Genomic DNA, 27,249 nt, shown 5'->3' with positions numbered 1-27,249 from the left:
ATGAATAAAATGTTTTTAAGACTGTTAAGACTACTTCATAGACAGCAATGCTTGCTCATTTTAATGCCTTAAAACACATCCTTCATGAAGTCACCAATGGTCTTTAGCTTCAAACAAAACAGAATATAGAAATCTATGATATAGAAACTCAGTGAAGCAGAACACATTACTTAGCTTCTTGTAGCCTAGATATCTATATAGCTTGCTAGTAGTGTTTCCCAAGTGGGAATAATTTACTTTCCAATTTTCCTTGTTTTTATTGTTTATCTAGTTTGGATATCGAAAAATGGTTTGGATCACCTCATTCCTTATGGAGATCTCTATGGCTGCAGACTTTTTTTAAACTGTTACAAATTGTTAACAACAATTGTATTTGTAAAATGGCATGTGGATCCATTTCCTACTGAAAGGTATGAGGAATGGAGTGCCTAGTTCCGTTAGGCATTTAAAGTCTGCAAAACCCACTCATAAGGAAAAGCCTCTGATGAGCTGCTCCCTTCTCTAAGGAGCTCTCTTTTCCTCCATGATCCCTCTCATGGCAGCAGATAATTATCATGCCCCTCATAGGCACCATTTGCTAGGCTAAACAAGACTACCTTCCCTCCTGGTTTCGTGTAAAATTGGCATTCCCCCCCCCTCCCCGATCGCCCTCACAGCCCCTTGCTGCACCAGTTGAAGCTGGAGAATGGATGGGAAGACTGTGCCTGGTACTTCTGGAGAGCTCCCACCACTTTTCCCTGCCAGATACCTGTCTTAACACGCCCTGCTCTCACTCTTCCTTCCTATATATTCAGGTTGTCATAGAAGCCCTTGACCCCAAGTCTGTGACATTTACAGACTTGTCAGAGAATTGGTCTAGCATGTGGTCTGAGGTGTGGTTCTCTCAGTATTTCTATCAAAGTTTTTCCAGTGTCCTGAGGGATTTGATGTCCACTCAGGTAAAGAAAAGGAAGGACTCTTTCTGTGGTTCAACTGCTCACCTCAGAAACTTCAGGGCTGCAGTCCTTGCTTCAATGCAGTTACATTATATTTGTTACATTATATTTGGGTGTATAAAGCACTGAGGTGGTACAAGATGGGGTAGAAACTGAAAGGAGTTGGAGTGACACATACATGCTGGACTTTGGTAGCCTAGTTGACTTGGAGTCTGACCTTTTCTCATATATCTTTGCTATACACCATGACAAGCCTATAAAGGGGTCAGTAATTTCTATACGAAAGGAATACCTTCTGCGTTGCACCATGGGCTGATTAATGGAGGATTTAAAAGAAATGCTGAATAACATCCAGATCTTCCAGTATATTTAGGTGCCCTGTTCCCATGGGCAAACAGAAGACAGACTGTCAGTATGACAGGAGACAGTGTAATTGTGGGACATTATGCAATTAAGGCTCTAATAAAATGCATATGCCTGTGGGAGGATGAGTTAAGGTTGCCCAGGCAATCTTATTTCTGGCATTTCCTATAATTTCTGCATTTGACTTTGCAACCTACACATTCACTCATCATAACTTTCTGTTGTAGTATGTAGGCATGACTTGAATTTACATCCTTCTTGTGAAGTTATATTAGAAATTTGAAGATTTCTGTATCTTTCCACTTAAGCACAAAGTCAGCTCAAACCATGTTTAATGAGGCCTTGTGTCATCCTGGCTGAACCCCTGAGCATGGCAGGACGTGCAACCACGGCCTCTCACCAGCACAGCTGCAGGGCCAGTCACTGCATGCCCAGATGTGCTGGCTGAAATTTGGAGAGGTGGTAACCACAACGCTGCTTTTCCTCTCCATAGTTTCAGGCATGCAACTTCTGGGTGATGATTCCATGAAGTTAAAGGATCTGCAGAGGTTAGACTTGCAGAATGCATATGCAACAAGCTCTTCATTTGCTTAGCAACTGAGAGAAGTTGTACCAGTCCTAGTGCTCCTCTGCCAGTGTAAGCATCATCTTACACTTTGCCTGGCACAGCACGACTTGTTGTTGACCTTTCCTAATGCAACCCAGGTGTTAGCCCCCTGATGAACTGACTCTGTTATAACATCAGGTGAGATTTAAAGAGGCTGGCAATGGCATTTTAATGCCACAGTTTTTGGAGGGCTTAATATAGATTCTGAGGCATTCTTAAAATGGAAAACAAAAATTCTGCTATGCTGTCTCCCATACATTTTTGAATTAAGTATTAGAGCTTCTATTAATTCAAGAGATTCTGTAATTGGGGCTTCCCCCCACACAAACACTTTTTGGATCAAACCAGCACTCTGCATGCAGAATAACTGCTTGTACTGTGAGGGGACAAACCAGCACAAAAAAATACTGGCAGCAGATGGGCAGCCCTGAATGAAAAAGAAAACCTTGAGCATTTCACTTCTTGGATTAGAGTTTGGGAGCATTACATAAGGAGGAAATAGGAAAAAAATGCAAGCTTAAAAGAAGATAAAATCTGATTAAAATGCAGACTAATATAATTGCAGAACATTACTCAGGCTTTCTTGTGGAGAGAGAAAAATGTCTGCTATTGTGCTGCTATAGAAACCACATAGGATCTGTGGGTAGGTGAGAGTGCATGGAGCATGTTGTTCCTTTTCTCCCCCCTTTCTCTGCCCTGGAATGAAGATCCTATCTTGCTTAGTAAGCTTGGCCTAAGCTTGGCCTTTGCTGGTCAGGAGATCTCTCGCAGTACAGAGAGAAGTTGTTTTCCTGTTTATGTAGTTTCTTTTAATATCTTGCTCCCTCCCTTATTTCTTTTGCTCTTGGAAGGCGATGCAAGGCTGCATGAGAACAGGGGTAAGCTCCAGTCTTTTCAGGCTTTTCACAGGGGTTGGTCCATTTGGCATTATATGTCGGGACTGTGGGATACATGTGCTGTGCCATAAAAAGGGAGCTTTCTTGTATTTACTCTTATAAAACCAAAGACAGAACTCACAGTGCTTTGGAAAATAAATACTTATCAGGAATGAGCAGACTTTGTCTGTTTTTCTGAACACCGTGTCCACAGCATTTGTTTCTCTAAAGACATGCATTAGAGTTACCAAAGCACTAGATAACAAAGTAAGGTTTATTCCCTGGCTGTTGATGAAAGTGTCTTTATCGCAGGTGTAAACTGCATATAAACATACCCTCTGTACAGTGGCATAAAATATACTTCAGGAATGTGTCCCTGAAGTGTGGAAGTGTGTATTCACACCAGCTCCAACCCATGACTATCCGGGCTAAGGCCTTGTTTCTGACAGCAGTCACTTCTGCCTAACTGACAGGATGACACAACATTTTTTATTAAAAAGATGGATGGATGAGAAAGCCTGTCCACACCACATTAGAGCTCTTTCTGCTCCATAATACTTAATAAATTTGTGCAAAATTTGAAAAGATGATTTACTGCTGCTCATGAATTCTTTGCTAGCATAAAGTACTGAAAAATGCATCTCCTCATAATTTTTAAATGTGCATTCCTTCTTGGTACAGTGATAATTTTAATTTTTTTCCCAGTGCCTTCCTATAACAATTGACTCAGTCACTCAAACATATGTTTCACAAGAATGTATTTTGTATCTCAGTTTTTCCAGAAGTTCCGCCTTTCAGTCTGCCTGATTGTTTTGCTTTTGGTGTTTTGAGACAGAGGAAGAAGATTCCATTCTCCAGTTATTTTAGCACTTTCATCCAGTCCCTAATTAATCATCTCCTTTATAAAACCAGTTTATTAAGGCATGGTCTTATTTTCATCACTCTTTCCCATTTCCCCTTTTCTACCACACCCCTTCATGTGTTGGAGACACTTTGCTGTATGCATTGCTAGATGTTAGGTCTAAATATTTATTTATGGAGTGGTGTTAGAATATTCTCTGTAGGCCTCTACAAGGGATCATCCTTCTATAAAATCCTCCAGCTCAAATCTAGAGAAATTAGACTTGTTAGTGGTCACTCTTTTTAGTGGTCTGTTCTGGTGTTTTGCTACTCCAGCTGAGCTTATACCCACTTATTCTCAAGCTGACATTGCCCCTTAATTTTAACTTTTCTGGCTCTCCCATTTTCCAAGCATCACTTTTGTATATTTTATTTTATTTTAATTATTGAACTGTTCTTATCTCAACCCACAAGTTTTACTTTCTCTGATTCTCCATCCCACAAAGGTGGGCAGCGGGGAGTAAGCAAGCAGTTGTGTGGTACTTGGTTGCTGACTGTGGTTAAACCATGACAAAAGCATTGATTTACTCTTGGCTGGACAACAGAATCACATACTGTACTTCAGGTCTTTTCTGAAATTACTTATTTGACATTGCTGGGTTTATATTTCCCTTTTTACATAGCTCTTACTCATCTCATGATTAACTAGTCTCTCTTATCCAAGTGCTGATCTTACAGCCAGTGGAAGAAGTTTTTGTGATTAATTTCTGCATGCCATTGGTATTGCTGAGTTTAATTGTATTTTCATTAAAACTGTTCTAAGAGGCATGCAGTTTCACCAGTATACTATTCCCACCCTTGTTTGAGCTGGTGACGCCTCCTGGCTCTGACAACAGCACATTTCATTAGCATGTTTGTGTTCTTGATGACACCACTGTAAGGAAAATATGAAGGACGACAGGAGCATTGATGAATCACACAGAGCATTTTCCTTCAGTCTGACACTTCCCATATAAAACACCCCTCTGTCATTGTCTCCTGATCCAAACACTTTTCTGCTTCAACAGCTGTTTCTGTTTCAACTGCTATCTGGACAGCATCAGGTATTTTTGATCCCAAATAGATTACACCTACCACATTGCCTTTTTTGAAGAATAAGGGAAACAAAGTTCTATCAGGAAAAGATAGAACTTCTTCCTGCTGAACTTCCTGCTGAAGAAACATCTCATTTAATCACATACTTCATTTTTATCCCATTTATCCCCACACCTTTAACTATTCTTTCCTTCAAAATTTGTCCAGATTATTGTAAATTATTTCCCTTCCTTTCTTTAAGGCAAGTCTTCCAGACTGGCTTGAGCACTACAGTAAAACTTCCTGCTCCTAGCACCCTCATCTTCATACACTTGGCCTGTCTGCACTCTGGATGAGATCATTTGTTTTTCCCCCCTGCAGTAATTACCTATGACTTTCTTCCCATTACTGATCTTCCTTCTGCATCCATCTTTCACATAATCATCTTTATTAAAATTGAAAGCAAAATGCTTATTAGTTTTCTCAATACTGCCAGACTTCCTTCAATTTGTATGCCCTTCTCACTGCATGACAGCCCTGTTTCTTTTTCTGTGGTTGAACTATTTCTAGCTGACATTATTTATCTTCTGCATTTCTGCATCTCGAAGACAAAACTTTCTTATGAGAGTGATCCTCCTCACTTCTACCTTTAAGTTTTCTATTTTCAGTGACCTTAGTTACCAATGTGCCAGGAAATCTTCTGTGAAACCCTTTCCCTTTGCTCAAGATACAATGTCCAGGTCATTGCTGCTGCTCTGGCATAAAGAAATCCAGTATTTGCTTTGTATTCAAGTCCTTGAGTTCTTCAGCCTTGCTGATTTTTTTTCCTCATGATATCTCTTACTCTTCTCCCTTTTAATTTTTAACAGCTTTTTATAAATCTATGTTTTACCCATCTATTTATTTTAAACTGCATCTAGGAAACATTTTTCCCCCTATGAGCTCAGTATGTAGTTAGTCTTACAATATTCTCACTACTCACAAAGCTAGGCCACCGTCACCTCTGGTGTTGGTCTGGTAGCTGGCAAAGAGAGCTGCTCCTCTGTTGTACCCAGCATGGCTCAGCCCCCGGTGTTGTTCAGAGTCTGCTCTCACCTTCATATCTTGGAATGCAGGAGCTACTGCAGGAGCAGAATTTTTTTTCATTATATTCCCATTATCTTCTTTTCCATGTGCAAACGTAGCTTTGGAGCTTATAGAAAGCTCTGCACAAATGTGTGTTTGATGAGATGGTGCCCATCTTTGGCCAGTGTTACCCAGTTCTACCCCCGACTCTCTTTTAACATTTTTCCCTGCTGTGTTTTTAAGCCAAACAGTTTGGGTCTATTGCTTTTTAAAATTTATTTGTTTATTTATTTATTTATTTTTATTTTTTGTAATTGGCATTCAGTGTTATCTAGTGGCCTTTACTATGAGGTCTCTCTCCTGAACGTGGGAAAGTGATTTTATCCTCCTCTGCTACCTCTCTCCTAGCAAGCTTTGCTTGACATGTGGGCAGGTTTTATTCCTCCATTTTGCTGCTCAGGCTCCTGCTTATGCCAGAAACTGTTTCAGGTGCATTACATGGACTGCTTGCTCCCTGTGCCTCGGCTGATACAGTCCTCAGTTTCCCATCCGCCTCTCGTTTATAATTCTCCTCCCTTGCCATTATTTTCTGTTTCTTTAACCATTGCCACATCCATGATTTCCTCAATTCCTCCCCCCCCACTCTGTTCTGTGTCTTACTACCAAGCTCAAAGGACACAGACCTTCCTCAGCCTCATCCCTTGGTTTCAACTCTTTCCTTCACAGTTGCAGCCGCTCTGGTTTCAGTCGGCTCCTGCTCTGTGTTCTTATTTCAAAACGCAAGGGAAGGCAAGGGAAGGCAAGGCAAGGCAAGAAGGCAAGGCATCCGGAGGCGGATGGAGGGAGGTGTGGTATGGCAGGTACACACAGACCGACATCCACAGGACCGACGTACCCCGCCAGGCTGGGAACCAGGCAGGTGACTGAGCTTTTACACACTCCGCGCGCGTTTCAGTCAGCCTGGAAGGATTTTGGGAGACGACCCCGGCGGTGTGATTTTCGGAAACTCTCGGTGTTGCAGGTGTTTGACTCCACAAAAGTGGGGAGGTCACACACAGACACAAACTGCTCGTTTCTGACAGACTCCACCACTCCTCGAGAGGCCCGGGGGCCTCAGCCCCCGCTCCCCGCAGCCGCTCCCCCCTCCCCGCTGCCCGGCGGGGCGGGACTCGGGGCGGGGCTCGAGGGGGTTCGGTCGCGCTGAGTGGCCGCCGCGGGCCGGGGCGGGACGCGGGGGCGAGAAAAGGTCCGGGGGAGCGGCGGCGGCGGCGGCGGGTGCGAGTCGCGGTTTGCGGAGCGGGGATGCGCCTGACGCAGAGCATGTGCACCATCGCCGAGTGCGCGCCCGGCGGGGACGGCCCCGCCACCGCCCGGCCCCGCCTCGTCAAGATCGCGGTGGTGGGGGGCAGCGGCGTGGGCAAGACAGGTGAGGAGGGGGCAGCGGGGCGGGCAGGGCGGGTGCGGGGGCGACGGGGCCGGCGGAGCGCGGCTGTAACGGAGCTGTCTGTGCCTGCCCGCAGCGCTCGTGGTGCGGTTCCTCACCCGGCGGTTCATTGGCGACTACGAGCGGAACGCAGGTAAGCGAGTGGCGGCGCGGCTTTGTTCCCGCCGGGATGGGGATGGGGGGAGGGGGTTACCGCGGGGGGAGGAGAGGGGGGAGAGGGGCCCGGCCGCTTCGCCGCCGGTCGGTGCCTCCGCCGGAGGTGCCCGGACTGGACGGCGCGGGGTGCGCGCCCTGGGAGTGAGTGCCCAAAGCCCGGCGCAGAGCCGCGTCACAGGTGGGAAAGGAAGAGCGAACTGTCCCCCGGGGCTGGGGGGGCATCCGGCAGGTGCCGCCTTCGTTCGAGCCGCCGCCGGGTGTCCTCGGTGGGAGCTGTTCCCCTCCCCGGTCTGCTCTCGCCACCCTCCGAAAGGGGCACGCCAGGCATAGCCACACGCGGTCTGTGACCGCAGCAGCCCTAGAGATGGGTTGTACTGCAGCCCCGGTCTCTGACAGAATTCGCTTTATGTGGTGAAAGTGCCCCTTTTTGAAGGAGTCTTTTAACTGAAACAAGAAAACATTCTGTAAACCTACTGTTGTGCTGTTCTTTGCAAACTGAGTGCCAGGATCTACACGGGCTAGGCAAGGCCAGCTTAAAGAGGAAAATGGGAGAGGTGATGTTATGTACTTCAGCGAGTACAGTGGGGAGTCTAAACTAATGCCAATGTAAAGTGTGCAGCATTCTGTTGAGGAAATTACTTGAAAAAGCCTAACAAACAAACCAACACAGCATATCTTACAGGCCAACCAGCAGAGAGCTTCACTTAAGTGTGTAAATACAAAATGACAAGTAAACTGCTCTTCTGTATAATAAAAGCTGGTTATTTTGCACTCTAACCTTTATCATCCAAGCTAAAATAGTCCTTAAGAAGTGATTAAGTTCCAAGTTGCACACTATTAAATACCAAGCTTCAAAACAAATCAATACAAGATTTAATCCCAGGCTTCTAGTAACATCAGAAACATTGTTAATGCACAGAAAGCTTTTAACGCTGGTTTTGTGCCTCATAAGTGGCAATACAAGTTTCTCTACACAACTAAGGGGCAGCAGAAGCAACATTTGTCTGCAGAGTGGTGGCTGTATTTGTGAACCTGTTGGTGTTCTTGTCAGGTAATCTCTACAGCAGGCACATCCAGATAGATGGAGAGATGTTGGCCATCCAAGTACAAGATACTCCAGGAGTTCAGGTGAGCTAGATGCAACCATGCAGTTTACCAGAGCAGCTCAAAGTGTTTGTGTGCTTGTGTCCTTCCGTGCAGCATCTTGTTATGGTCTTTCTAGAAATATTTTGCTGTCCATTTCAGAGTTTGGTGTTCTGTGTGGGAGAGGTGGTAGCTAGTGTTTTAACCAGTCAAGTCAGCTGTGTTGGGTGCCTGCAGTGTGCTGGTAGTAAAAGGAAACAACTCACTGTTTTGATGAATCATTTGTTCATTGGAGGCTGAATTACTGAAGTGTCTGTTCCTGTATATTGGGAACATTAGGCACAAACCCAGAAACAATTTTGTGCAAATAAGGTACATGTGGAAAAAAATGCTGATCGCTGCCCAACAAGCTTCATAAATGTGTATGACAGAAAGCAAAGTCTGCTACATTGTGGCTGTGCTCATTAGTGTGTCACAAGTTAAAGTTTTGAATATATAGACCTGAGTAATGCTGGATTGTTGCCTTTTTGAACTGGGCAACACTCCAGGTCTAAATGCTTCCAGCTCATATCTTTGCTTCCCCAGACTTACTGTCTAGCCAGTTAATTTCCCATTCTGTGGAACTACAAAGTCTTTCTCTGCATGCAGAACTACTCAGGTCAATTTTCCATTTGAGTATAGCAAACTCCAGTGTTAAATTCCAGCTTTTTGCAGCTGAATCAACATCTGCATTTATTCGCTATGCTCAGATTAAGTTCATACTTACAATGTGAAATGAAAATATATCTCTCTGAACCTGTAAAATGCTATTTGGCCTTACAGACTCCTGAAGACAGGTTCCTTTAATCTTTTATGACTGCAGCTATCTAACTTGAGACCGTTCATTTTTCAGATCCACGAACACAGCCTAGATTGTAATGAGCAGCTGAACAGATGCATTCGCTGGGCAGATGCCCTAGTGATTGTCTTCTCCATCACAGACTACAAGAGCTTTGAGCTACTCAGTCACCTTTACCATCATGTTCGACAGCTGCATCCAGGGAACACGGTCCCCATTGTCATCATTGCAAACAAAGTTGATCTCTTGCATATCAAAGAGGTGGAGCCTCAGCAGGGACTTCAGCTGGCCAATATGCTGGGCTGTACTTTCTATGAAGTATCGGTCAGTGAAAACTATAACAATGTCTTCAATGCCTTCCATCTCCTCTGTAAAGAAGTCAGTAAACAGCAAATAACCAGCACCCCTGAGAGGAGGAGAACCTCTCTTATTCCACGGCCAAAATCACCCAACATGCAGGATCTGAAGAGAAGGTTTAAGCAAGCTTTGTCTGCCAAAGTGAGGACTGTCACTTCTGTTTGACAGCGGTGCCCTTGGTCTACCTGACATTTTGCCGGAGATTGAAACCTTGGGTATTTAACACTGGCACATCTAGAGTCCAAGGCATGTGATAGAAGGAGTATAGTTTGAGTAGCCTTTTACATGGCTGTAGAAGTCTCTAAGCAGTTGCTTAAAAAAGGAACGATGTCAGATTGGAAAAGGAAAAAAACCCCAAAACACAAAAACTCTTGAAAAATAGTTCTAGGATGTGACTTGCAGAACAGGTATTTTCATTTGGAAAATGAACTTTTCAGTAAATGAAACTGTTTGTCTTTACCCCAGTTGGACAGATTTGGTTTTCATTTGTGCAGAAACAACCTTTTAGCTGTAACTCAACTTGTACTTGAGCAGGGAAACGTCCTGAACCTCAGGTCACTGTTCAGAAGTAACCACTTAAGTCTTGTTCTCACGTGAATTAAGGACACAGCATGATGTATGTGTTTAATTTTATTGCACGGTAGAACTGTGGGGTTTTTTTCCCTGTATTTCAAAACAAATAAGCAAACATGAAATTGTTCTGTAAAAAGAAGTGTAAAGTAAGTGCACAGGACTGAGCATCAAGACTGTAAACAATGGTCCTTTATTTTTTTACTAGCCATGTTATTGCAGACAACTTGACCAGATTCTTTGTATGCAAAACTATTGTCTGCAGAGTGTAATCGTATTTAATTACAAACAACTTTTTTATGGTCTCCAGACTAAACGGTCCAACAGGGAGCTTCCAAGGAATGAGTGTGGAGTTGGAGTGATAGTCTATTACAGATGCCATTTGAAGACATCTCTGTCTCTCCTGTGTGCAGTAGGCAGAAAAGGTGTGAAGCATGGCTGGCTCCAGGCAATGAAGCTGGGGGCTTGTTCTGAGCGGAGCCAGACCTTCTTCATTCTTAAAACACATGGCAGATTTATATAAAGAATTTTTTTCTAAATATTGAGTCAATGGAGTTCACAGCCTAAGGGCCTTATACACATGCACTTTAAAAAGCCAGTTGTGCTTTTGCTTAAACTGTAACTTATTTATTTTGTGTACAGTTACTCCTCCTAGGGAGTGGACTCTTCATTCTTACTGCCTTGTTCAACATTAAATTTTTGAATTGCATATTTCCTCCTGTGTTGTTTGTGGGTGGGGAAACAATGGATGACAATCAGAGAAATGTTGAGATAAAGCAATAGCTTTCTCAAGGTTGTTAACATACATTGCAGAAACAGTAAGGTGGCCTTTTCTGCCTATACTGTTCCTTTATTAGCTTAAACCACAGGGGGGGTAGCTCTCACAACTGCTTTACAACTTCCTTTTTAAGAAATTCTTTTAGGAGAGGAACTGAATAAGGCAGAGACCTTTCAAATGAAAATGGGATTCTTCATTTCCCCTTGTCAAAAATACTTCAATATTTCTCAACTGGAAAGGAAGGGTGTGAGGTAGGTCGAAATTGGGAAGAATACAAATTCTAAGTGACTGCCCCTTTCTACTTAAAAAAAATAAATATATTGAGCTATATCACAATGAAGAACTTAAATTGCAAGTGTTCAACTACCTCATGTTTAAAGTAGCTTTATTGAGAGCCTTTCTGAGGAGGCTGTTTCTGCTGGGCTGAGGCTGATGGCTGTACAGACTCACCTGGTTAGCACACAGCTGTAGTAACTGGTGCAGGGAAACTCTGACAGGGTCCTGCTGATGACAATCTTTTGGATGATGAGCTACGAGCCAAAGTGACAGGAGAGGAGTTGCAAACAAAACTGAGCTTGTCCTACCAATTTGAACTTACATGAAATTCTGCTTAGCTTATTAATATAGTAGTAAACCTATTTGCCAAGGGTGTCTTCTCTTCCTGCCTTTTGAGTATTGCTTAGTGTCACAGGCAGAGGACTTAAATATTCCTTGCTGTGGTCCTGCACTTGCCCAAGCAAATAGCTTCTGTGCTGTTCCCACCCACATGAAACTGGGAGAAGATCTCTCATCTCACCTATTCCCTGAGCACAGGCTATGTGTAGCTGCTACAGCTATTTCCTACAAATCAGAGCTTACTATTACACTAGGGCCACTGGAAAGATTCCAGTGCAGTTTTGGTCTAGAAGTACTTGAGTATGAGATGGTGGCTGAGTTCCAGTATCAATTGCCACAGCTGTGGCCTCACTGGCTGAGAAGATTCCTCCAAAGTGTGTGTGTGTGGGCCTGGAAAACTAGTTTTTGCTTCAGTCAGAGGTGCTACTTCACCCACAGGGAATGGAAGATCACCAGTGTCTGCTTAGACTCACCCCTTGTCTTCTCAATACAGTACATCTTTAGATGGCCAAGTCAGAGACCTGAGAACATCTGATGAAAGAGAGGTGAGGGAGTAGAGACCACACCTGCCAGCCTCCATCATCTCAGGAAAGCAGTGGCATCTCAGAGGTGTGAGTACCTGAGCTCACTGGCCAGCAATGGCCACCAGACATAGATGAGCCTTTCTGCTACAGAGCTGTTCTGTGAACAGAGTGTGGAAAACGTTCTAGGACACCTAAAGGTCTAGATTCCTAGGGGCAATAAAATAATGCAAAACGGGTTGCAGGAATATGCAGTTCTGGCAGGTGTAGCTCTGCATACTAGGAGAAAAGGAGAAGATGGATCAGGTTTGGCACTGTAAAAGCATTGCTTTATTGATTACAGAATTTGCAAAACAACCATATTCTAAGATTAAACAGTACAGAATGAGCGAAAAGAAACCAAGAGACTGGCTGTTTGCTTTCCAGTTGCTCTATTCAAACTATTCCTTGCGATTTTAATATTGCAATCACATAACATTTCTCATTTTTTGTAGCACAAAGTTCCATTCTATAGTCATTCCTATAAATTTCTCTTCCATAGAGGCGACATTGTCCATGCTTTATAATTGGTCCATTGTTTCCTTCCAGCCACTCGAAAGTGAACTTAAACCAAAATGCACCCTTTTCTGAAGACCATTATAAACATTTAGGAGAACTAATGCTAGCTAGTGAAAATGTAGAAAACTTCCCATTTAAGCTACTCTTTGGCATGGTAAAGAATGCTATGATAGAGTGAATGCCACTTATAATTTCACATTCTCATCTCGTAAGCTGTAGTCATAGCATTCCTTAATGAAGAAAGAGGATGCAGCTTTAGAGCTCCACCATTTTATGCTGCAATTCGGAAATCTTCGTGCTATATGCAACTACAATTTCTATTGGCTGCTGCCTTTTTATAACAGATTGTAGCAAAGTTTTATAAAAAAAATTACATAACTGAATTTGACTGCAGCTCTTCTGTGATCATAAAATAAAAGCAGTTCTCTAATCATGCTGTTCATAAATCTAATTCAAGAATGGATCTGTGCTGTAGCCTCTTGAAAATGTGACCCTGCCTTTTTTTTTTTCTCTTTTTTTTCAAATCCATGTGAGGGGAGATTCTTCCAGGGTTATTATCCAACCAACACAGCCCATATGCCCTCCTGTGTAAATCTAGATATGTGTGCTGTCAGAAACAATCTTTTCTTCTGGGACTGTGGGTGGAGAAACTAGAGCAGGAAACAGAAAGCTGAGAGAGAAGCAGCCATGTAACCCAGGCCTTGAGTCTGATTCTCAGCTTCCCTGCCTCTACCAGTCCTGCCAGTAGAGCATCACTGGACTGGGAGCTGCTGTGCCAGCTAAATCAGGGCTGTGCTCCATGATCTCTCTGCAGTGAGGGATGAAGTAAGAGCAGAGGCTGTTCACATTGTATAAGGCACACATATTTTGCAAGGTAGCATGACGAAGGGTGGATTTTGCTAGCCTTTCACTCCCTCAGCAGCATTTCCCACCAAACGAAACCCCAGCAAAACCTTTAAGAATTTTCAGAGAAAAAAGTACTGCTTGTTGGGGAGGGAAAATTCAGCATCACCTGGTTCTCAGCTGCTCCTTTTCTAGGGAATTATTACAATCACCCTCACTACATCAAATGGGGTTGGGAGCGATTCAATCTGCACAGTGCTATTGTTAAGGAGGGGGGACTTGTTGCTGGACAACTGGACCATTTTGAAGAGCTGCCCATTAGCTGCACATGTTCCCTTTCAGCCAGATACCCAGCTGCTTCACCTGGAGCTGTAACTGTAGCAGGTGACACGTCAGTTTTTGGAGGGCTACTGAGAAGAACGACAGACCAGGGATTTGATGTTTCCGGGTGAGGCACTCACTCATCTTCTCCACAGATCCTCCCCTGTCAGATATCAGTGTCAGGCTGGAGATGGTCTGGGGCAAACAACAACTCAACAGCACTATGTGGTGTCAGGAGTGCAGAGGAGAGCACGATTACCTGAAAGAAGGGGAACAAGAAACAAGTCAGACTGAAGGGAACTGAGACAGTGCTAATGAGCCATGGATATGAATGGTTTGCTTCACCCAGCTCTAGACAGGCTGTGTGTTTCTGGTGTTTACTGACAGGGCAATACAGACTTGTCCAGTGAAACTGTCTGCTCTCTAATAACTGTAGCTAAATCACTTTAAGGAGCATAATGACTGGTAGCATTGTATTCTTAATGAATGTGTGCTTTGACACACTTCTACCCACATCTTACCCGGTGATTTGTTGTGACTGCCATTGCGTTTGCTGTGAGGCACCAGCTGAGGAAACACTGGTTTCCTCTCCTTTAGCACAGATCTGAGTGATACCTGTTCTTTCTCAGTTGAAGGTAAGATGAGCACCACAGAAATGCTGCTGGCCTGCTGCAGGGAGCCACAGTCCCTGCTCAGAAACGTCTCTTCAGACCAGGCACATGATGTTCTGCATATCAGGCCAACCCTGAGCATTGTCAGATACTGTTGCTTTTGTTTCTTATAGTTTTTAATACCAGATGGGTCTAATGAAAGAAGCCATCGCTCAGTACAACCATGATACACAACCTGCTAGATGCAGGTATCTGTTTTCCTTAAGTGAAAACTAGTATATAGTTGCCTAGTGTGAGCAAAGCTATCACTAAGGAGCAAGTGCATACGCTCTTGCTGTGTGGATCTAACCCAGAGTCGAAGTCATAGGACACTGCTCTTACAGTCCATAGGGTCAGGATTGCAGGCGGGGATGGGGGGCAGATTTAATCATACTAGCCTACTTGAAAATGAATTTGCTTCTTCAGTGCAAATCCAAGGACAGGAAGCACAAACATCAATGGAGTACGTCTGTGTGTCTGCGTACTGCAGTAGTTTTCAAAGCACTTCTGCTGTCCATCATATGGCTTAAGTGTGTGGTAATGCTGCATTCCAACTTTTTTAATTGTTATTTCTTTCATCTTTTCACTTCAGATACTGAAAGGATCCCTTCTGTACTGGTGATAGTCTTCCCCTCACTTCTCCTCTTCCCTTGTCCTCCCACACAATCTGCAGCAAACTGACACTGATTATGTCTTCCTTCCTAAGCCTGAAAAACTCTCTGTAACTTGCAGATGCCAAAGGCTGACGCTGTCTTACTTAAATTACATGAGAATCAGACTGTAGAACAGTATGTGCTCATCTTGTTATCATGCAGCTTAACTCTGAAAAGCATGAAGCGACACGTTACCAAAGTTTTTTGAGGGTACAAGCCAAACATCACCAATAGCCATTGACAGATAAAAGCAATTTCTTCTTGGAGTCCTACCACTGAACCCTGAGGGGATTGGTGCAACTAAAAGCAAGCCCAGAGAGAAAAAAGAGATCTGCAACTTTAACATCTCAGAAAGGATGCTGCCAAATACAGCAGGACTTTCCTCCTTTCCCCCCAGTATCTCTGAGGGCTCATCGAGAGGGATAAATAGTGAATGTTTGTTCTTTCATTTTTAAAGAGAAGAGGGGAATTCCCCAGATAACTAATCTCCACCTCTTCTCCAGGCAGCTCTCTTCAGGACAGTCCTTTGCAGACCTCCTTGTTCTGTAGAGCGTGTCTGTCTTTCATCCTTCACCTGAAGGGCTACCCCTCCTGGTGGCAGCCAAGGTGGAAGAGCCAGGAGCTCCCATCCTGGCCCACTGAGCTCCAACGGACAGTTTCCCCCCAGCAGAGGGTAGGGAAGGATGCAGCTAACATCTGCTGCTGCATCTGGAGGGGTTTATCTGTCTGCCTGCCTCAGCCACAATCACATAGATGGTTGTGCATGTTGGGAGAAGGGAGAGTGAAACTTCCTCTCATGTTCTTCATTATTCTCCTGATTAAAGCAGAGAAAGAGAAGTAATTTCTTCCTTTGAAAGTAAGGTACTTCTCACGAGGTATGGGGAGCTATTTACCACCATCCAAAACCCAACAATGCGTGGGAAACACTGTATTCCTCTGTGCTTCTCCATGAGAAATAAAATAGTCATTCATATTCAGATGCAAAGCAGTTCTGTGGATGGAAAAATGTGTCCTTTTCCACATTTAAATGTCATTTGCCTCAATTCCAAACAATTGCTGACATAATCAGTGCACCCTGTCAGTTTTCATTCAGTTACTTTCCTCAATTTTTGCACTCACACATTTCCCCATTTTTCCAAGAGCCAATATGAGTACAAATGTTAGTGCTTTGTTTGACTGGAAGGGACTTGGAAGGCCAGTGCTCCTCTGATGCCTGAACCTGATTGCTCGAACAACACATAAAAGCTCTGTTAAACCCTGGCTCAAGTTAGATAAATGCCAGGCTTCTTGAAAAGAGAATAATCCTAAACAGGTGGTGCATATTCACAGCTACAGTGCAGAAATCCAGGTAAATCCAACAAACTTACAAACTTTTTTTATGTGAGAGACTTGCACAACTGCTTCTTTTCTTCTTTCTCTTCCTCCTCCCACCTCTCCCCCAAAGTCCTTTCACCTCTAACACAGCACATTTGCACAAAGGGCAAGATGCAGTAAAAGCTTAAAATGCTTTAGGAATCTGCCTCAGAGGGTGACCTGCTGCCAGGGTTAAGCCAAAGCAAAGCAACACCAGATCCAATGTCACCACTGTCAAGCCTTAAGTTCCTTCAGAAAGCCAGCTGAAAATCCCCTGCATAGTTCTCAACCAACTCAGATGTTAACCCTCTGTTTATCTTCCAGGGTGTTTTAATACATTTTGTGCGTGGATTAACTTGCCCATCAGTGTGTCACAACTCAATTCGCCTCCAAGAGGGAAAAGAATTCAATTCATTGTTTTGAGGAGATTACCAATAGGCTAATAGGGGAGAAATGTGTTATCAGATCAAAAAAACATCGCTAAAAATGGTACTCCATCTTACAAAATACTGCTTGAGACTGGTTTGTAAAGATAACTAAAATATGGAAAATGCATGTTAAACTGAGGGGCTGTTCTGCCTTTGGTTAGCTCCATTTTGCTACTGATTTCTCTCTAATCAAAACTATATTCCATACGAATTGAAAATAAGATGTTCACAAGCCACCCTGGAAACTAGAGTTACTTTTATGAAGAATCTGGTTACACAGCACTTTGGAGTTTTTATATCACCCTTTTTATCTGCAGTACTCAATAGACACCTGAGCGGTTCTCCAGAATTAATGGTGCCACCAGAGTTCATCCATCCTACTCCTCTTCTCCCTCCCTTCTCCATTCAGATGATAGCTACTGTAGTCAAGTTCTGCTGCCAGAGAGTGGACAAGGCAAAGACCAGCCGCATGGATGCTATTGAAGCTTCACTGTGAGAGCCATCCTCCTTCAAGGAGTCCAACAGCACATTCAAGGGATGCAGAGTCTTGGGGGCCTTCTCCACATCACCTGCTTCAGGCTACTTAAGGTCTAGTGGTCAGGTATCTATCACACATACCTGGTCAGAGACAGAAACAGTACAGCTGTGTCTAGGCTAATTCATTTTGCTCCTCAGCAGTGCTAAGTGGCTTGCCTGCAGGATTACCATGGATAAGTCAGGTGGTACCCAGGCTCCTTCAGAGTATCCCTGCACTACGCCAGGGAACATGTAGCCTTTCAGAACAGCAAATGTTTCTGTTTATAAAGAATAAAAAGAAACTAATCTTTTGAGACATGATGAAAGTTCCTTCAAATTAATGTCAGTCTGTTCTGAATTTTCCAACCTGAGTCTGTACTTTTGTTGCTGCCTATAGCATGTAAAAAAACAGATCACTGGTGTCTGAATACTTGTTATCTACAGACGTTTCACAGCAAAACCCTAACATCATTTCTGTCCACGTGGCAGTGGCTTTCTGAAGGTTTGGTACCAGTGCTATAAGGAACATGATTTGATGAATTTTCTTATGTTTCATTTAGATAAGAACTATATGTTTAGAGCTATTTTTACCTGGGTACCAGGTTTGTGTGTTGCTACCAAATCCTTCACCATTTTGACCTCAGAGACTGACACTCCACCAACCATAAAGATGATCAGAAGAGGATGATCACCAGGGTGAGGGCGATTCACCTGTAAAATTAAGGAAAGCATTATTTGTAGTTGCTCCATCCAGGACCAAATCTATACATTGTCAGTGACTGGCTGCCTGAGCTCCTAGAGGAAGACCAAAGAGGAAGCTCTATCGATGGGGAGGCATGAACATAATGCTCACAGGCCATTATGGTCAGCAAATATGTCAATTTATTATTTAAATCAGTTAACTTTTATACAGTTTAGTTTGCTCAGGGTACATGCTCATAACAAGATGATTGGATAGCTCAGTCTGTGCACGCGTCTCATGTCTCCAGTTCATTGGACCCGATGTTCTGTCCACGCGATCTGAAATCATCCTTGGCATAGAAACCTCTTTCTAATTAATCTGCTTTTAGGGTTTTACTAAATTTGCAGGTGTTTCATTATCTTCAGTTTCTCAAGGTTTTCTTTCTATAAACATATTATGTTCTCAAACCTTATAATTAGACACACAGCTAACAAGTATAAGCATCACATATTTTCACACAGTCTATAAGTATAAACAATACACGCTTGACACTTCCATGGCAAGCAAGGCCTACAGAGTGCAGGAAAAATTGTTCAGAGAAATCTCTTTGTCCCGGCGACAAAGCTCAGAAAGAAATATTCATAGAATGCTGGTTTCTGTAGCAGCTGAGAGGGAAATCAGTGGGGATGATGTCCAGTTAAAGCTAATTAACTGTTTCCAGGGAAATAAAGTCTCCACGGATTCCACTGAAACCTAGAAGAGTTTCTTATGAAGTCTGAGGGCTTCCCTCTCCTTTCTTTCTACTTTACTTACCTCCCTTTCCCAGAGTGGGAGGAGAGTACTTGGGTGGTACGTGTATATTTTGGACATATGTATGCATGAGGCTTTAAGGAATGAGGAATAAATTACTACCCAGTAGAAGAAAGGAGTCCAGCCTAAACATGCCAGAATCCCCGGCTGAGGTCAACAAGGGAAAAAAATTTATGCAATGTGTTTTCACCAGTGCAGCGAATAATCTTTTACAGTTGATCCAATAAAAATAAATCAGGTCCTTTACAATATAAAATCAGTTTCTAGCTTGTTTCATTTCAGAATTTTCAATACTTGTACGACTGTCTTGTAACTAATATAGAGAAACTTTACCTCAAAGAAAATACTTTTTTCATTTTTCCCCATTTATCTTTAAAATGGCACAAACATTCCACTTCAGTTAAGACTTTATAAAACTGCATTTTGATTTTAAATGTGAAGGTGACGCTTTACATCATTTTCTTCTTAACCACTTCTAGAAGTTTGACGACTTTGCTGTTTCCTAGCAAACTCTTTCTTTCTTGAGAAAACATGTTGCCCTGACAATGCCTTTCTCCACTCTGGGAGTGATGTCAACAGAGCCCACGCAATTGCTCTTGTCACATCACCAAAATGTTTGGCTCTAAAAAGTAACAGAACAGTTTAATTTCTTCATATCCTGCCCCTCCACGAGCATAGGTTTTTAACAGCATTAATTCGACAGAATGATAGTGGTCATCAGCCTGTGTTTGGGTGCAGTGCAGTTCCTTTCCTTTCACCACCACAGCAGATACCTTTGATCCTTCTGGCTCTAGCTTCTGAGGGTACAGCTCTCCTTCTTTTCCTTAATTTGGCTTTCCTATATTTAGTCTTTGGGCAGTTTTTCATCCTGCAGGTCTGTCAGGCGTTCTGCCTGGCAACCTTCTGCAAAGACTCTTCCCTTTGAAGCCAGCATGGAGAGATGGCAGACTCTCTCTCCAGGCTAGCTGACTTTGATTACATAGGACTCCCTGTTCAATGCTGCTCCCTAGGAAAGGAGCTCTTGAATTCCTGGGAATTTGAAACCAGTACAAAAGCCTTAGATAGATGTATTAGTGAGCTGAGTATTTGTGTGATTGGTGTTTATTCTCTCATTTGCACTCACTTTGTCAGCCATCTTCATTGAGCTGATGGCACAGATACATATATACTACAATTGCAGGATGTCCTGCAACTAGTGCAATACTGAGCAGTTTTGCATTTACACCAACAGACCAATTAAATGGATACACCAGAGCTTACAAACACTTTCTTTATGCCCTTTCTCACATCAGTTTTCTCACTTCTTACTATCTGCACTCAACATATCGTCAACCTCAAATGAAAAAAAGTCAATTTTTACTACAAATACCATGTGGAGTGTAAGACCTAAGTATTTACTTACATATCAGAGCAAATAGAACTATTACATGATAAAATACTAAAGTATTTCATGCCATAATTGCTGAAGGCACTGAAGCAAAGTTAAAGAAATAACTTCTCACAAAGATGACGAGGATAAAAGTTGACAAAGCACTCTGCTACAGCATTCTGTCAGGTAATAAAGTATACTATTTTTTTCCTTTTCATGGCTCTTGCTCTTCTGAACCCTGTCACCAGAGCAAACAGCTCCACTCCATCTCACGAATCTTCTGAATTACTTTGAATGAAGGGTCATTTAAAGAACTCAAATACTTCTTTATGGCATGAAGTTGTGTCACTGTTAAGGTTAGATATTAAAAAAAGACCAGAGGGTAGTTGGGCACTGGAACAGGCTCCCCAGGGAAGCAGTCACAGCACCAAGCCTGACAGAGTGCAAGAAGTGTTTGGATGATACTCTCAGACACATGGTGTGACTCTTGGGAATGGTCCAGTGCAGGTCAGGACTTGGACTTGATGGTCTTTGTGGGTCCCTTTTAACTAAGAACATTCTGTGGTTCTGTGATTCTTAATGTCTTTCCTAGTGACAACCAACGCATAATAAACATGCGTGCAGAAGATTGGGCATACTGAAAAAGCACCCAGTATAAGAACATTAATCAGAAAACACAAGCTTTCAGGGCAATGTTAAAGAGAAAACGTCTTGACAAATCATTTCCTTCAGTCAAAATAAACCTAGATCCAAACACATGGTGCCTATATAAAACTTATTATTTTTCAGAAGACTAAAGTTCAAACCACAAATTCCAGAAATGTGTATTAAAAATACTATTAGGCATGCAAACTCTAAATTAAATTAAAATTGAAATGCAAAGGGTCTTGGGATCTGTAATTTTGTTATGCTATGCATAAGTGTTTTGAAGGAGGACAATACTTTGGGTACAAAATACTTGGCTATGTTAAGAATGCAAGTTTCTGCCAATTTTTTTTTTGTTTGATAATACAACCACCCAAGGCTGTTGCTTGAACAAACTGGCTGCATGTAGCTCAATACAACTCATTTCAGTGATACAGAAGAAGAACTGAAATGGATTGCAACAAAAGTAACATGTATCTTCTGGGATCCTTCTAAAGTTCGGTTGATTTGGGACATTTCCAAGACCTCTGAATTTACTGTGAAATCTGAATTTTGCATAAATCCCCAAGTGAAATTCACTTTCAGTTCAAAATGCCATGCATTAAAAATAATTCAGAGAGCTATCTTGGGCAACTAGAAAGACTAACCAAAAAACCTTAAAAACCTTTACACTGAAGCGAAAGAGCCCAAAGGAAGAGGGTGGGGGGATGCCCTGAGTCAGCAGAGTGTCCCAGTTGAGACATCAGGGCCTTCTCTCCAGCTCCAAGCCCCTCATACTGCATGTCCTCAGGATGCTGGTGGATAGAGGGCTCTTTGCTGGTGTGTGCGTCCGCATGGAAAAGAGGGAGGAAGAGGTGGGAAAATAGGGTGGCAGTGGTCAATAAAACTCTAAAACTGAAGCAGTAAGCGGTTGAAGGACAGGTTTGTTCTCATGGCTCATGGCAGCTCACAAAAAACAACTTTTTGCTCTGAGGAAAGTCAGCAGAAACTATCTTTACTGTCCTATGGAGGATGACTGCCAATAAGGATAGCAGCACCAATGATTCTGGTGTTTGTGACCAACCAATTGAGTTTAGCTGAATAACTGGAAAAAGAAAAACATGGCAATCACCAGAAACTAGGCTGTTGTGCAGGGCACTTGGTATCAATGATAGCAAGCTCATATCATCATAAAACATGTGTGGTATAGAGCAGCAGTCAAAACAGGAGTCCTTGAGGCAGGGAGGCCTTTCCCCTTCACCTTCCCATAGCTTCAAAACAAACACACCTGACAGAGAAACAACTTCTGGATGAGAAATATTTTTAAAAGTTTGTCCTGAATTAACATACCTGAGGCAATCACTTACCAAAGTATTTTTATGTGAGTTGGCATTTATACTCAGGCATTGAGGAAGAAACAAAAATACAAGGAAGCTCACAAAATAATCACTGTGCTGATGGTGTGATTGTGTCAGAAATACAGGCTGGTCAGAAATTCAGTCATGCAATAATTGAGCACATGCCAACAAACCAGGCTACAAACCAAAGGAGCAACCATGGACATATATTTATGAGGTATGTGATGATGCCTATGAAATATTAATCTTACACAAAGTTAACTTGCTTGTCTCTTCAATATACCCCTTAGTAGGATATTTGTCTTACTAGCAGAGATGCAGGTACTTACAGGTACATATTGCCATAATACATTTATGTCTCACACATACACGCGCATGTTATTAATAAGGATAGAGTAGTCCTCAAACTAGCCAAAGGTGTCAATGTCTGCATCTAAATATTTAGGCCTTCTGGAGTCCTGTTGGGTTTTTTTTGTTTTTAAGGATAAGTTATATTCCTGCCCTATGTGCACCAGCTTCTTTACTTTGCTTGACAGTGAAACGTGTTTTTAATTCTTCTATTTTTGGGGGTGTTGGCATAAATTTTTTCAGTTCTGATATATGAATGGAAAGAAATATTTCTGTAGCTAGTCTCTTTTGTCTTGGGACTTTATCATAAGCTATGAAGAGCTGAGAATTTACATTTAAGAACCTAACTGAATACATTTTGGAAATACATTTCAATAGTGGAAAGAGATTCCTGAAAACATGCATTGGATTTCAGGCAGATTTGATTTGTGCCCAAGACTAACCTTCCGTGAAATAACAGAAAAATAACTTTCTTATTCTGATAATGGGTTCTAGAATACTAGTAACACAACGGTCAAAACTATTTTTGTCAGCTGTTTTTAAATGCAGGTCTAGCAGGCATCTGCACAAAAGAGAAAAAACTTTTTTCTTTTCTATTACAATAGAATCACAGAACAATTCAAGTTGGAAGGAATCTTCATAGCTTATCTAGATCATCTTCCTGCCTAAAGCATGGCCAACTTCAAAATTGTATCAGATTGCTCAGGGCTTTGTTTGGTCAACCTTTCAATATCTCAGAGATGGAGAATTCACAACCTCTTTGGATTTAACCACTCTTACAGTGAATGTTTTTTCCTTATATTCAGCTGGAATTTCTCTTGCTGCAACTTGTGTCCACTGCCTAACATAGTTTGCTGATGCCTCTTCCGTGCTGAGAGGTAGTGGTGGTAATACTGGAAGAAGAACACTGGGCATGGTACAGAAACATACTGTACTCATAACCATAGTATTGATGTAGTTTGATGTAAATTTGGGTTTGTTTTCAACGGAGAAGTTAGGATATGCAGTAGGACAAAGCGGAATGTACAGCATGATAGCAACTCCACACTTCATCTCTGTAAATATTTAGCAAACACTTAGCATAGGCTAATTTGTAAAACAGAGTAAATTCTTGTAGAATGACTGTCTTAAAACATGCTAAGAGCATCCAGAAAGCAAATTCTAACTAGGCTTCCTTCCTCCTTACTGCAAGTTGAACTACATCAAGTTACAGAGAAGGCATTGAATTATGAAGCTCCTCCTGCATCCACTGTGAGACCAGACTGTTCATACTTACTTCTCTTCTACCTCAAGGCTGCTTGGTGTCCTTAAAATCCTTTGATGAGTGCCTCGTGGAATGACTTTTGGAAATCCAGGTAGGTTAAATGAACTGGCATGCCTCTTGTTTTGTTCAGCAGGCAGTAGCTATCTGCACTGTAACTGCAAAGTGGTGCCTCAAGCGACCAGTCTCCCTGCAAGGATTTAACTTTCCTAATTTCCCCTCAAGTTCTGCTGAACAGTATCAACTGAAATACATAAAATCAGCTACTGATGCAGGATGCTCTGACCTCAAGAAAATCTTACAGATCAGCTTGGGAAGGCTGGTTTACCTTCATGAACATGCTGAATCCAGTTTTAAGGAGATCAGTGAGGCCTGATGACATATGCTCAATATCAACAGGATCAAGTCGATCAGGATTACAGATCTCTTCCATGACCTGTTTCAGCAGTGGTTTGTAAGAAGCCTGCACAAAAAGAACAAGGTGTTGTGAATAAACCTGTTTAGACTTGGTGCAACTGCTCAATATTTTATGTCCATTAAAGGTTACAAAAATCATCATCCTATAAAGGAAACCACTCAGAGAGTTTGTGACCCTGACTGCAAATGGTGTACACCAGCACAACATAAAAAGACTGAAAAGACTGGAAGACAGCCACACATTTACTCTGCCCCACGTGTATTAAATCAGTAAAGGGGGCAAGGAAGAAAGGGGGACTTACAGTTTCTCTGGAATCTTTTTGGAGGTAGTACAGAAACAGACAACAATAGGGATTACACTCTGTTGCCCATTATGCACCCAGATCTCATTCCCTCTGTAATGATTTTATTAACACTTAAACAGAGATTTTCAGGAGGGATGGCTTACTAACCACTCCCGCCTTCCCACAGGTGTCATGTCCCCACTAAAGTCTGGATTTCAGCAGGGCTGGGAAGAGGCCAACCTGCCTGTTCGCCCCTCATGGAAGAGAAGAGCTAAGGAGTCCCTGTTAGTCCTTTAGCTTTTATGGCCATGGCATTCCACATAATACTTCCACCTGTGGAAAACTCTGAGAAAACCCCAACATTACCAAGCTTGTCAGAGCTTTGGAGAAGTTAGGGATCAGGAAAAGTGGAAAATGCAACAGTACAAATGGTCAGCATGCTGGAAGATCTGCTCCCAAAGGATCAACCTTGCATCCTCTTCAGGGTCCACAAACCCAGGCTGAATATAAATTAGTAGCCTAGTAATTTCCACATTTCTGTACCAAGGTTTAAACCACTCTGCCATCCTGAAAAAGTTTTTAAGATAAAACTTTTAGAGACTTTTGGAAAGATACTCAACGAAAATGCAAGCTCACTTGGTTTACAGATGGAGCTTTGTTTTGCTGCTTTTAACTTTGCCCAAACTGCAACAGAACCACAACCATTTCAGTAAGTGCAACTGTCTTAGAAAATTAGCAGCTTTCAAATTAGCACATTTGTTTTCCTTTGGGACTAGCCCAGGTATATATCATCTCCTAGATTTCTTAAGGGAATCAAGTGTAACATCATTAATTTTGCAAAGATGATATCTACAAGAGACATCTTGCAAAATAAAAGTTAAAATGGATGGAAAATAAAAAGCAAGCCACTTGGCTTGAAACTAAAATTTTCTGGAGTCATTAAGAAATGTTTTTCATCCAACACTTTACAGTGAGAAACAAAACTTACAGTTTTTGAATACAAGCCTGTCAACAAAGATTTATACTACTAATTTAGTTCTTCTCACAACATGTGCATAATTTTTAGTTGAGCCAACAAAGCAAATTACAGCAGACATGAGCTGCAGGATCTTTTAGAACATGTTAAGATTTCTGTCAAATCTAGTCACGCAATAAAGAACTGTTTGAAAATACACATGCAGTCATGAAATCCTATGTATAAAAATCTGTTTAATATCTTCATAGATGAGGAACAGAAAAACATTAGGAATGAAATGGAGCAGAGATCAAATTACAGTTTAACAGAGAGGCTTACTGCACAAAATTAAAGGAAAAACATCATCTGATTCAGACAAAACTATGTACTTGAAAGACATTAAAAATGTGCTATGATTTTGCATGTCTGAATTTTCAGCGGCAAAATTTAGTGCCCTTCAAAACAATCTTGTTAGGCTACACAGTTACTAAAATGTAGACAGTATGAACACTTACTTTTTTTAACTGTGATAGTTTCAAATATTATTAAAATCTTTTATGATTTGAAATTAATCTATTAAATTTTAAGGAGTTTCTTTGGGGGCTCAAACTGTGTTTAAAATAGCTGTTAGAAACCTCAATGGCTACATCTCAGACAAGATTATAAAAAGAAGAGAGAGAAAGAGAGAGAGAAAGAAAAAGAATGAGAAAAGGAGAGTCAGGGATGGAAGGAGGAATGGATATAGGGATAGAGGAAGGGAAGGAGGAAGGGAGAAATATACTTAGATCAAAATGCAAGTAGTTTCAATAACAGGCAAAAAAAATACTCTCTTGCATGGTCACTACATGAACTGCCTTGATAACCTGATGAAAACATCTGTCATTTTATGTAAGACATACAAACTTCAGTGCTATAAGAAGTCCTTCTAAGACACAAGCCAATTCCCACTTATTTACCTTTTTGTGAGTCTTAAGAAGAAATGGAGCCTTCCCAGCTTCTAACAGATGAAGCAAAAAAGTGTGTATAAGCTAAACCCAGTCCCACAGCACTAGGCAGAGCTGGGAATGTGTATGGTCATAGGATGAGCACTACTTCTTCAGAGGAGCTAAACTGATTGCACACAACCCATGCATTTAACACCTGCCAGTCAACAGAGAGGCCCATTGGTAGGGAGCTGTGTGTATGATGGACAATCACATACTGCCTGCTTATTTCTACTATTACAAACCTCCTGGACTTCCCTCAGCAGAAGGTTCATCCTATTCAAGCAATTAAATTGATTGCATGGCCAGATTAAGGGGCTGCAAGGTGTTAATATATCCCTGTGTTACAGCACTTATCCCTAAGCAGACAACCTGGATTATATGCAAAGAACATACTGATGCTAACTACACCTTCAGGAAACCTTTCTTATCATCTCACTGCCTCCACACTGAATGGTATTAAATGTTCAACAATTTTCCCCATTTTGGACACCAGATTGGTCCTAACTGTTAGGAGACTTCAGGAACAGGTTTTCTCCACCTTAGATTTCCAGCAACATTTTGCAACAGTCATGATTGCTGTTCTTACAAAGCAACAGTTAATTTGAAATACATCCCTCTGATGGCCCACAGCACTGTTATGAGTTTGGAAGGATTTTTTTCTGGCTCAAGGCTAGAATCAAGTTTTATGGTCTCTCTCTAAATCCCTGCTTTC

The 27,249-nt window shown here is 42.0% G+C and overlaps 3 protein-coding genes across 3 annotated transcripts in view; 1 reads left to right on the top strand and 2 right to left on the bottom strand.

Annotated features, from left to right (window-relative positions):
• Nucleotides 1–27,249, bottom strand: part of CHIC2 (cysteine rich hydrophobic domain 2) — a 515,980-nt gene that overhangs the window by 3,984 nt on the left and 484,747 nt on the right. The window lies entirely within an intron of this gene.
• RASL11B (RAS like family 11 member B) lies at nucleotides 6,993–10,918 on the top strand. The gene is made up of 4 exons (XM_064653986.1): nucleotides 6,993–7,185; nucleotides 7,280–7,336; nucleotides 8,411–8,487; nucleotides 9,335–10,918. The coding sequence occupies exons 1-4, from the start codon at nucleotides 7,062–7,064 to the stop codon at nucleotides 9,800–9,802; spliced, it is 726 nt and encodes a 241-aa protein (XP_064510056.1). The 5' UTR covers nucleotides 6,993–7,061; the 3' UTR covers nucleotides 9,803–10,918.
• Nucleotides 12,429–27,249, bottom strand: part of SCFD2 (sec1 family domain containing 2) — a 190,626-nt gene continuing 175,805 nt past the window's right edge. Inside the window, exons 7-9 of the mRNA XM_064653959.1 lie at nucleotides 24,224–24,358; nucleotides 18,035–18,154; nucleotides 12,429–14,102 (exon numbers count right to left, since the gene is read on the bottom strand). Coding sequence (XP_064510029.1) covers nucleotides 14,010–14,102; nucleotides 18,035–18,154; nucleotides 24,224–24,358 — 348 coding nt within the window. The 3' untranslated portion in view covers nucleotides 12,429–14,009. The remainder of the gene's footprint in view (nucleotides 14,103–18,034; nucleotides 18,155–24,223; nucleotides 24,359–27,249) is intronic.

The sequence above is a fragment of the Pseudopipra pipra genome, chromosome 4, assembly GCF_036250125.1.
Source record: "Pseudopipra pipra isolate bDixPip1 chromosome 4, bDixPip1.hap1, whole genome shotgun sequence".
In the NCBI taxonomy this organism is placed as follows: Eukaryota; Metazoa; Chordata; class Aves; order Passeriformes; family Pipridae; genus Pseudopipra; species Pseudopipra pipra.
This window is presented reverse-complemented; position numbering and strand designations above follow the sequence as displayed.

Coding starts and splice junctions, on each gene's coding strand:
- RASL11B (XM_064653986.1), top strand. CDS start 7,062: ATGCGCCTGACGCAGAGCATGTGCACCATCGCCGAGTGCGCGCCCGGC. Junction 7,186..7,279: donor CAGCGGCGTGGGCAAGACAG/GTGAGGAGGGGG, acceptor GCCTGCCCGCAG/CGCTCGTGGTGCGGTTCCTC. Junction 7,337..8,410: donor CGACTACGAGCGGAACGCAG/GTAAGCGAGTGG, acceptor TGTTCTTGTCAG/GTAATCTCTACAGCAGGCAC.